Raw genomic sequence first — 11,804 nt, 5'->3', positions numbered from 1 at the left:
CCTGACTAAGACACCCTCCTTCAGAAGCCTTCTTAGTCTAGGTGTCTCCCCAGTAAGTAGGGGCCGATGAGTCGATCCAAGAGAAACTGAGCATGCTCGCCCCACATCTCACTCTTTCCTTGACAAGATCAATGTCCTTATCCCCAAGTTCATGCAATCACCTCCTGCCAACTTCCATGAAGGTCATGCAGGGAAAGGCATTGGCTTACAAAGCAAATGCTTGTCTCTGATCATTCGCCTACCTTAAGACAACACATCTGTATTAAAGGAGCTTTGATACAAAATAATTCTATTTCCAAAGCCAAGACACCTGTGATGTCATCGTGTGGTCTAATCATAGCTAATGTGTCTTTTTATTTCTAGTCCTTACAAAAACTACAAAAAAAAAAAAAATTGCAAACTCCAAAGGATGCCTAAGAGTTATAAGTAGGAAATAACCGTAGCCAAAGGAATAATGTTAAGAGTGAGAATTGCGGAAATCATTAAGGGAAAGGGGAAACCTGATCCTGGGCTTCATATAAAAGTTTGCCTCGGTAATTGCCACAGACCCTGGTGGGCTGCAATTTCACAGCCAGCTCCACCTGCTAGAGATGCCCGCGGGGTGGGGGAAGGGCAGAGCCTGTGCGGTCAAATGGCTCACGTGACTGCTACAGGCTTTTTTTCATTATATATTTTTTAAGTTCTCCAAATGTTGACACATTCCACAAACAAGACAAGGAACCAGACCAGTGGGTCTTTCCCCCAAGATCAAGGCTCAGCAAACTTTTCCAGGAAAGCGTTTAAGAGTAGGATCCTGGGGTCATCCTTGTGGGCCAAAGGCTCCTTCAACATTACCAAGGCACAAAACAGAACTCACTTCTCCACCGACAATAATGTATTAAAGACCTCAAAGTAATGAGAAGTTTGAATGTATTCACTGTAATGAATGAAGAACCTTCAAGGCGTAGGTATGGTCTTACCTAATGGATACATGGGTATATCAAAACTTCACAACGTACACTGGAAAAAACTAGAAAATAAAAAAGCAAAAGTTCATCATTCTTAACCCAAAATTGTAGGGAGGAGCGATCAGTTCAGTTTGTTAACTTTGATCATAAAGTCTTGATCATAACTCCTGACCTTTTCTGGGGGTGACCTTTAAATACGTCACTTTGCTTATATGAGACAATCATTTTGTCTATTAAGGAAATTTTTAAAAAGATCATCCATGCATACTTCCCAACCTTCATCATATTTTCAGCTAAAGCATTTCATCATGTAGCTAATGTTTTGGGAGCTCCTCTGGGGCACAGTTGCTCACTCAGAAGGCAAAGTTCACTCCCTCCATGAGTCTCATACCATCCAACAATTAAGTGTCTGGCAGGCCCCAGGTGAGCACCTTTAAGTCAGCTAAAGTCACACTGAAGCTAAAGAAAAGTGAAAGAACCTTCTTTTCCGAATGACTTGAATCACCCACCCAGCAAACTGGGAGTGACATCACTTGTGAACAAGGAACCTGGGGTGGCCTCCCCAGGACATTTTTAAGGTCGAAATAGTTGGGGTCTAGACTCACATGTAGAGCATCAGTGCAGCACGTGTAAGGCCTGTATTCAACCCCCAGTACAGAGGGAGAAAGGAAAAGATATGGTAAGAGGGAAACAGACGGGAGAGGGAAGAGGGAGAGTGAAAGGAGAGAGAGAGAGAGAGAGAGAGAGAGAGAGAGAGAGAGAGAGAGAGAGAGAGAGAGAGAGAGAGAGAGATAGGGAGGGGGTGGGGTAATGAGGAGAGAGAGGACACAGACTAGCTTCAGCCCAGAGTGTCTAATCTTATTTGTAGCAACCTAATGTGGCTCATCACCTAGTCAAGCTGACAGTGCCATTACATTCTGTTATCGTACTAACAATAATAATATGATCTGTTACCCTATTAAAGGTCTTCACCCCAGAATTCTTCCATGTCATTAAATATGCCTAAGTAAATACTTGAACCCTCAAGAATTCCAGAGGTCTTGTTTGAACAAGGCCCTAGAAAGAAGCTGGGTGTTGAAACTACTGCTAAGTACAATGCTTGGGAGGCTGAAGAGGGACGATCTTGAGCAAGAAGCTAGGCTGGGCTACAAAGTAAGAGCCCACCACAAAACAATAAATGAAAAGAATTTAGAGGATGAAGTCCAATTCTGCAGAACGGAGCTAATAAGTATTCTCAGTGGGACCACTTATCTGCCAGAAGAGAATGTGCATTGGGTTAAGTGCACACCTTCTTCTGGAATGCCTTTCCACTGGGTTACTCCAAACACTGCTTTACCCAGTTACCAGGAGCACTCAGCCCTTGCTCCCCTCCTCCACACAGAGTAACCTGCTAATGGTATAAAGATATAAGAAGAGGGTGGTACACCTGGCAAACAGAGGAGACCTGAGCCTGTCTCCACCCCAGACTGCAAACATCAGCTTGGAGGAAGCTTGAGAATTATCTGCCATGAGGCCGTGCACCTGTCTTTCATCTTCTCAGACTTGAAGTCGTCACCTTTTAAAATAATCCACGAAGCACCAGCTCGGGTAGCCACTCAAAGGCAGGACCTCCCGTCAAATATAGAAAACAGGCATCGGTTGACATCTATATTTCTCTTTAGTCAGTTGATGAGTGAAAACCCATCATATTTCTGGAACCAGCCACGTCCCTCACCTGAGAGAAAATGCACTCCCCATGCCCCACCTCCAGTTGTAAATTACCTGGGAACACAATTTCTCAGCACAAAGAGAATGCAGTGAAACCTGAGCATTTGCCTGTGTGCCTAAAAAGCAAAGACAGCGGACAGAGAGGTACATTTAAAAAAGCCTTTTAACAAGTACTGGCAGTAAGGTATTTTAAGACTGAGAATCCTGTGATGGATGTAGGGGTTTCAAAAGAACACACAGATTCGTGCAGGTGTTTTTTAATCACAACAATTTTGCAGATGAAAGCTGAACAGTGGGGTTGTACGTACAGTGTTTCCAACATGGCTGCATGTTGGAATCACCCAAGGAGCTTCAACTTAAATTACTAAAAAATGAAAATGAAAAAAAAAAAAAAAAAGACATCACATGTCCCAGCTACACCCAAAATCAGTGAACCCAAATCTGAGAGAAGCTGGTGGGGTCCAGACCTCTGGGTTTTCTAGACTCTGCAGGTGAATCCAACGTGCAACGAAACCTGGTTTCCCCGTCATGGTAAAACTTATTCCCTTTTAACTCCGCCTTACAAATCTGCTGTGTGCATGGTCAACCTTTCCTACTGCCAGTAACTTCTTTAAAGCTAGAATCTGAGACAGCAATTACAGAGATTCACAAATACACATACAAAAAATACATGCACACACATTTTTATTTATTTAACTTAGACCCTAATTATTAGTACATAAAATCACAAACAATGAGTCTTGAAACTTGCATACCTTCTCCAAATATATATAAAAAAGGAACTCTAAAACAGCACATATCAAATATATTTAAGTCATAACACACACATCTGCACACACAATCAATCATTCACCTTCAGGAACCATGAACCACTAAATATATTTAATAGGTAAGATCTCACTGTACAAAAAAAAAAAAAAGAATGAAAGAAAGAAAGAAAAAGAAAAAAACAAACAAAAAAACCCACATCCAAAAAACCCGGATAAACAAGTAACCAAACTTTGATTAAGACATGTGCCCGTCCTGTGAGCACTACAGTCCAAATGGTTTGTCACAGCACTTTGAGGTAGCATGTTCTGTAAAGTAACACAAGTCACAGAGCTGTTCTAGAATGTCTCCTGGACACAACGTTTAGGGATCAGCCTCAGCCCTCCATGGAGGAAGATGAACTTTTCTGCACTCAATTGCTACTGTCAGCCAGGACATGCCTGGCTACTCAGCACCCGCCTGTGGGCCGCACAGCAGCATTCTGATGCCATCTTCCCTCTTGGCTGCAGAGCCAGCTTGCTTTGCCACATGTGTCCCCACTGGCTGAAGAAAAGGCCAGTAGAAGCAGCACTGGGAGACCTAGAGTCCTTTCTTCTTGTCTTTGAAAGCTACATTCACTAAGAGAGACTCACTCTTTTAAAGGCCACAAGGAGATTCCTGTCCATTGCCTCCATGATTCTAGCCTAAAAAGGCATCGCCTCCCTTTCCTTGAATATAATATTTATGGAGTAGCAAGCAGTAAATTCTCTGGGATTTTCTGGTAAACAATGAGCAGAGCTGCTTTAAAAAAAAAAAAATCCACACAACAAGACAACAAAACAGGTACAAGACCAAAACCAAGGACAGGTCTCCTTTTGCGAGTTAATTTTTGTTGGCAGGGTGGTTTTGTTTTGTTTTGTTTTGTTTTGTTTTGTTTGGTTTGGTTTTTCAACAGGGTTTCTCTACGTAGCCCTGGCTGTCCTGGATCACTACATAGACCAGGCTAGCCTCAAACTTCTCGCAGAGATCCGCCTGCTCCTGGAGTGCTGTGATCAAAGGCATGTACCACCACACCTGGCATTCTTTTGCAAGTTCAAAGGACAAGAGTTTTACAGTTTAGGAAGTGGCTTGCTGCTTTTAAAGAAAATTAATTCAGTTCTGCTCTGTGTTTTAAAGGTCAAGACAGGTTAAGGATTAAAGCTGCAGAAAAAGTCCCACCCACTTCAGACCTGGATGCAAGTGACAGGTTTATGTTGTTTCTTTCTTTTTCTTTTTTTTTCCTCAGTGGTCACAGATCTAAAAGATTTCAATAGCCCTTTTGTCCCAATAAGGTTCCCTCTTTGAAAGGTAAACCCTCAAAAGTAATCAGTATACAAGTGAATAAAAAGAGCACATGACCAGGCAAAAAGGACATGTGCTGGGCCTGAGTTGCCACTTAAAACCAGATCTAGCATCACATAAAACCCTCGTGGGCCGTACAGAAATGAGCCCCAGAAATCACTGAACAGGGCAGTGACTGGACTGAGCATTAGACTTCAAGTATCTGAAATGCTAGAGCAGCCAGTCCTCAAAGGAGCAAGTTCAAGGAGCCCTTGGACTCTCTGTACCCCACTATACAAAAAGCAAAGCACCCCCGATGTGCTTGTCAAAGCAAGGGCCAAGAGAACTGCTCTCGGAACTCAGCAGCCTCAGGAAGACAAAAGGGCTCTCTACCCCCTCACAATGCCACAGCGCACAAGCTGACTGACACTCAGGCAACTGCATCGAGTTTCCTTCTCTCCCTTTTATATCAAACAGGAAAATGGTTCCATCGGGTTAACAGTGTTGTCTTAAAATGCCATAAATTAAATAAGTTAGTTCACATTTTTTTTTTTCTTTCCCAGCACTTAAATTACAAGTCTCTAAAGCACTTTCAAAGCCTGCTGTAACAGGTCAAGGTCTCTTCTGTGGACACTGCCAGTCCGGGAGCACCCATACTCCTCCATCTGCAAAGGGAGATACTGCTCGAGCACCCCGAGGCCCTGCTCATCGGGATTGGTGAACAACTTAGTCCATGATGGTGCAAAGTTTCCGCTGAATCCCAAAAATACGATACTACCTATAAAAAGAGAGAGAGAAAAAAAAAAAGTTAAAGTGTCTAGCTATCATTTCCAATAAGATAATGAGGGAAATGAGTCAGAGTTGAACAAAACAAAGACAGCATTTTTTTATATTTATATGTGTATATATATAAAATTATAAATATAGATATAGATAAAAAAAACACCTGCACTTCCTTACATCAGCAATGAACTCTTGCCTCCCAAATGACAAGCAATATCCCGACACACTTCCTCTGACACAGTCCTTTATCAAGAAATGATTTTAATGATGCTCACTGCGGGCAGAGCTCATGAGAATAGTCTAGCACAAAAACACCACCATAAAAATACATTCACTGCAGCATCATAGGAATGTCACAGGATACTGCCAATACAAACCTTTGCTGTACAGATGTGCTGGCTTGGCCAATCCCAGAAGTGCTAATGAATCCGAGATATTCAGCTGCTTAATTTCTCCTCTTGTGCTCAACAGAACGATTGACCTGTGGGTCCAAGTTAGACAATCAATCAGCACGGATGCCGGTCACACAGCAAGGATTTGCCAAGAATCTTTCTGGACTAAGGACAGCAGAGGCATACCAGATAAAGGCAAATTTAGAAAGGAAAACTGAAGCCTTTCAGCCTGACACAAGTCCCACCTCCCTGCCGCAAAGGGAGCTTCTCATGTTCTTGGAAGGATGATAACACAGGGAAACCTACGAGAGTCACGCAGGCATGAGGGCAGGCTGGAAGCCAGGCTTCCAGGGTTAGTCTACTCAGTGGAGAGTGGGCTTCTCTTGGGTGCTCTACCGCTCTCTGTGTCAATACCTCTAGGATGAATAGGTGAACAGGAACTCAAAAATGTAAAGATAAAACCAGTGCAGTGTTGGTCTAGCATGGCCAGGGACCCTCGACTTCCCAGTGCTACAAGAACAGCAACAAATAAATAACAACAAATAGATGATGTTCTCGATGGTTTAAAACTTTTTTTTTTATTTGTCTCTTTGTTTCAATTGCCATCTTTAGGGCTACTGAGCAGGCTCAGCAGTTGGGAGCAGTTGCTGTCCCACCAGAGGACCAGGGTTTGATATCTAGCACCTACATGGCAGCTCACAACCACTTGCAACTCCAGATCTAATGGATCTGATGCCCTCTTCTGGTTTCTGAATGCACCAGGCACACACGAACATATGAAAAATAGTAAAGTTTTTTTTTTTTTAAAAACTGTCATCTTCACTGTATAGTAAATCCACACAATACTTAAGAGCTGTTTGTGGATTCCTGCTTTTTTTGCTGGTAGAGATGCTTCAAGGTTTATTTTAGTATCTGACCAACAAGCTTATTGTATTGGTATAATTTCTTTAAAAAGAACTTAGCACTCTTGGAAGTGGACTGCAGTACCAGCTGTCAAGTACAATAGGAAAGCATGCTGTTTACTCCCTGTTATAGAAAAATGTGCGACCTTCATAATTTAATTTAGTTAGGGGCCTCTTACAGTGCTGATTCCCACTCAGAAAAAGAATCCCTCTTTTGAACTCTGGCTGTGATTCCTTTAGCAATGTTGATCTTCATGTGGGATTTGACAAGTGCTGAAGACTGGGGCGAGGCTGCGGGCTCTTGGTTGCAGTCTTCCTAAAGCAGTGCTGGCTGGACTCAGAATTACTACAGAGGACTAGCCACAGCAGTCCTGCAGATCTCAACTTCTTCACAGGATGGAATTATCCAGCTTATCTATAAAGTCCTTAACACTCATGTATGTACCCATGCTATAACATAACTTCTGTTTCTTTGCTTTTGAGAAAGGGCCTCATTCTGAAGCCTGGCTGGCTGGATCTTGCTAGGTAGACTGTATAGTGATCCTCTGTCTCTGCTGAGATTATAAACATGTTCCTGTCCCCCTGGTTCCTGCCCTATAACTCCTCAACACTGCGTTACAATGCAGTATACATACACAGCAATCCTAAGGTCTGACACACAAGCTTCTGAATAAAGACTAAAGAGCAGTACAGCCAGCAGCCAAATAGAGAAGAGCTTACTCTAAAAAGCCTTTCCTTGGGTAGAGGCTTTTAAATCTTCAGTGTACAGGGTACCTTGCAAAATTGTGTTTTCTAATATTTATGGTAAGATTTACATCCTAGGTTATTTGAAGAAAAGTGATAGATAGGTTTTTAAACATTGAGAAGAATCTTTAAAGAGCTCAGAAACCTCAGAAAGGAATTCTCTAAAAACTATCTGAACCATGAGACAGACCTATAGCTGCTCCTCTTATCCACAGGGTCTACACACATAAATTCAACAGGCCACTCATCAGAACGATCTGGAAAAAAGCACCACCCAAACGGTGCAGCAAGCAAAGCTGCTTGCCATGCAAGCCCAATAGACTGAGTTCAATTCCCAGAACCCACATGGTAGAAAGAGAAAACCAATCCTGCAAGATATTCTCTGATCTCTGCGTGCACCTTGGCATGCATGGGCCCACGTTCCATCATACACAGAGTAAACATAATGAAAGGGGGGTGGGATCTGCACATGTTCTGAGTATAAACAGACTTCTTCCCTTATCACCGTCCCCTAAACAATATAGCAAGTATTTAAATGGTATTTATGTGGATCTTGTCATCATACAGAGAGATGATTTTAAAGTAAAAGACCATGATTATATGCAAATATTATACCATCTTAAACAAGGGACATGGGCATCTGTAGATTTGGGTGTCTACATGGGGAAACTTAAATCATACTTCTGTGGCTACTGAGGAAAGACTACTGATGAATGACCTCCTCCATACACACCATATCCCTGTCGCCCACACATACACACATACACATGAACATATGTACACAGAGCTTATGCCAAAATAATCCAAAGACTGTATAGGACTTATTAGTAGGTAGTTCTTTAGGCTACATAAAGCATCAGATCAATGGAAATAACTAGAAAGCCAGGTGAGGCTCACTATACGGGAAGCAGGAAACATTAACCTTAAAAGCTGCACTTAACATCCACCACAAAGCAGCAAGGGTCTAGAAATTCCTCTCCTTGTCCTCCTGCATGGTCTGGTCAACCCTGAACAACAACAAAATCAGACCCTGCTCTTAAAAGAGAGCTGGGCCATGCAACTACTTAAAAATTAAGTTACTCTTTTCCAGATACCCCGTGACATGGGTGATGACTTCCTGAACACCAGTGATTGTACAAGGCTGTGTGAGAGTCCAATGAAGAAAACTACTAGGAAATTATTTCAAAATTATAAGCCTTCTGAGCCAGTTGGGTGGGAAGTAGGTTCTTAAAAGCAGCATTAGTAAGAGCTGAGCAATGAAATTTTTCTCTTCCCAGGAGCCTTCCTATCAGCCATAAAATCTAGCATCCGGGATCTGCCAGTGGCCCAGGGATCAGCCTGAGGTGGGAAGGGATCACTCAGGGAGCCTGGGATGCTCATGGAGTAAACAGAGCTCAGAAGCAAGCATATGCCATGGTAGTGAGGAGTCACGTCTTGAGGTAGCTTTTCTCTAGTGCAGGGCAAGCTTGGCCTACCTTGGGTGGACGCTAGCCTTTAAATATTCTTCCATGTGACTAACGTCTGCAGAAAGGAACATCCGCTTTTCCTTCAACCGGAAGGGCACACTGCAGGCATCCACAATGAGGAGGAGGGCACCGGCACTCCGGAAGGTAAAGTCAGTACCATTGACCTGAAAATACGAAAAGGCCGCATGGTGTCATCTCCACTTCAGAAACATCCCCAGCAGGCTTGAATTTTTCTCGAGCTCCTTCTAAACCCAGGATTCGAGTTACGCTGTTGAGTTTGGTTGAGTCTTCTGCTCAGGTAGAAAAAGAATGGCTGAATTATGGAAAACAAAACCCTTCCTATTTTCCTACCATCTTTCTTGTGCGTCTAAATACCAACTGGAATGTACTGGGTTAGAATGTTTGATTTTTAAAAACTTGTTAAGATGCTGACTCATGTTTCATTTAAAAAAAAAAAAAATCACCCAGTAAATTTTGGCCTGGGATTAGGAGAGAATTCCCAATAATTTCTAAAATGACCCTAAAAAATCCTTTTGCCATTTTGTACTATGTATTTATTTGAGATAGAATTCTCAGCATTGGTGATTAATAATGTCAAAATATGTATTAAACTCCCCCCCCAAAAGAAAGATGTTCTGTATCTTAAAGTATCAGAGATGCAGCCAAAATTTAATTCTTTTTGTGAATATGGACAAAGAAATCCAGCTCACTGTTCAAACTCACTTTAATCTTTGACAATACTTAGTAAAATTATATGCAGACCAATGAATTCTCTTGAAATAGACTTCTATATGGTTTGTCAGGAGCAAGTGTTTGATTTGTGTAGGCATTTTACATATTTATATCCCCACATTTTTATAAAAATTCCTTTACAGAAAGGAGGTTAAGTACAGGAAAAGGTTAAGAGGCTCTGCTAGCCTCTCCTGGGCGGTGGGGAGGGAAGTCCTTGCTGGCCAGATAACATTCTCTAAGCAAAAGAGGGCAGCCTCCTCAGCTGCGAGGGTAACCCTGAAGTGTCCAGATCGCAGCATGAACACTTAGGATATCACTGAGGTCTGAAGTCAGAGCTCAGGTGCTGCCACCCATCACACATAACCCATGGAAGGTCCCGTCCACATCTGATCCAGAATAACAAATCCACTGAATGCATTCTATCTCCTACAAATACAAATGTCTCTTCTGACATCAAAATGGCAAAATGGGACTTGTACTGATGCTTAAGCTCTAAGCTACTGGGGCAAAAAGAGAATGGTATGGAGCAGAGGAATGGGAAGAGAAAGACGCCCTCACACTGGAACCTGGCTGAGAGGCAAGACACTGCAAGACAACTGATAAATCAAATTTGCCCACTAAGACGGCACTTGTCTTCCTTAAAGATATCTTAAAGAAGTTAAAGGAAACAAGCCACAAGTACTTGTGGGCAGAATGTATAGGACCTTGTTTACCATGTTGGCGCCCTACCTACCCTAAGTCCCTAAAACATATCTCGCAAAACCACCTTCAAGCTTACTTACAACAAGAATGCTAACTTGTCTGTTTCCTTCCAATTTTATACTTAATCTTTGAACTCTGCCCCATTTTTTAAAAGAAATTTATGAGTTAGAAAGCCACAAATTTGAAAAAACAAAACAAAACAAAACAAAAAAAAAACCCTCCCACTGTCAGTGCTAAAATACAACTCTCTTCTGTCTTGGGCTGTGCACTCTCTTTACAGTTTGTTCCTCTGCCCTCCAGCACACACCCTCACTCTCTTTCTTTCTTTCCTGTGCTCACTCTGACATCTAAGACACAAATTCTCCCCTCCCTATCTCTATATGGCAGTTTGAATGACAGTGGCCTCGATAGGCTCATCTGTTTGAATGCTTGGTCCCCAGTTGGCGGGATTCGTTGACAGGGACAAGGAGATGCAGCCTTGTTGGAGGAGGTGTGTCACATGGGGTAGGCTTGGGATTTTAAAAGCCTGTGGCATTACCAGTTCGCTCTTCCTTTTGACTGTTGCCTCAAGATGTGATCTCTCAGCTACCACTCCATGGCTGCCATGCTCCCTGCCATGATGGTCATGGGCCTCACCCTCTGAAACCATGGGCTGAGCCCCAATAATCTCTCCTATAACTTGCTTTGGCCATGGTGTCTCTTAGCAGCAACAGAAAAGTAACTAAGACACTCTACTTAAAGTCAACTAATGTTGGCTCCTCTCCTGAGACTCTGTTCTATGGCAGTTGAGGCTCCAGCTTTGGTGAGAGAAGGCCCATGAGGCCTCCAGTGGTGATGGCGATCTTCCTCTCCCTTCTGCTGGCAGGATTACCACACAGTTTCATAAAACCTTTCCCTAAGTCACAACCTGTGATCTTCTCAAGAGGAGAAATGCCAATCGGGACATGAAGGCACAGGCCTGTAACCTCAGCCCTCCAAAGGAAGAGGCAGAAGGATCCAGGCCAGCCTGGGCTACTTATGAAAATCTTGACTTAAGAATAAAGAGGAAAGCCAGAATTACCAAATATTGTCTTCTCAGCAAAAGGAGAAGAGACAAAACAAAAATAACTACATACTAGCCACACACTGCTTCTGTCTATTAAGAGAAAATCACACTGCACTGACAGCTAACAGGTTCCACAGGCTCTCCTAACTATGCCCGTCCTTCCTGAACTATTTCTAACCCATGAATTAGCTCATGAAAATACAAAATGATTTGTTTAGCTCTGTTTAAATTGCTGTAACTAGAGCTAAACAAAGAATTCTCAACTGAGGAATACCTGAGAATTGGCTGAGAAACACCTGAAAAAATGTACAACATCC

General features: G+C 42.6%; 1 protein-coding gene across 3 annotated transcripts in view; it reads right to left on the bottom strand.

The window, feature by feature from the left end:
- Positions 1 to 3,317: 3,317 nt before the first annotated feature.
- The window catches only part of Cemip2 (cell migration inducing hyaluronidase 2), an 82,277-nt gene continuing 73,790 nt past the window's right edge, over positions 3,318 to 11,804 (bottom strand). For all 3 annotated transcript variants that reach the window (XM_029535278.1, XM_021220364.2, XM_029535277.1), the window contains exons 22-24: positions 9,018 to 9,172; positions 5,882 to 5,985; positions 3,318 to 5,499 (exon numbers count right to left, since the gene is read on the bottom strand). In XM_029535278.1, the coding sequence (XP_029391138.1) occupies positions 5,303 to 5,499; positions 5,882 to 5,985; positions 9,018 to 9,172 (456 nt within the window). In that variant the 3' untranslated portion in view covers positions 3,318 to 5,302. The remainder of the gene's footprint in view (positions 5,500 to 5,881; positions 5,986 to 9,017; positions 9,173 to 11,804) is intronic.

Source organism: Mus pahari, chromosome 1 (assembly GCF_900095145.1).
Source record: "Mus pahari chromosome 1, PAHARI_EIJ_v1.1, whole genome shotgun sequence".
Classification (NCBI taxonomy): domain Eukaryota; kingdom Metazoa; phylum Chordata; class Mammalia; order Rodentia; family Muridae; genus Mus; species Mus pahari.
The sequence above is the reverse complement of the archived record's forward strand: the minus strand, read 5'-3'. Positions and strand labels throughout refer to the sequence as shown.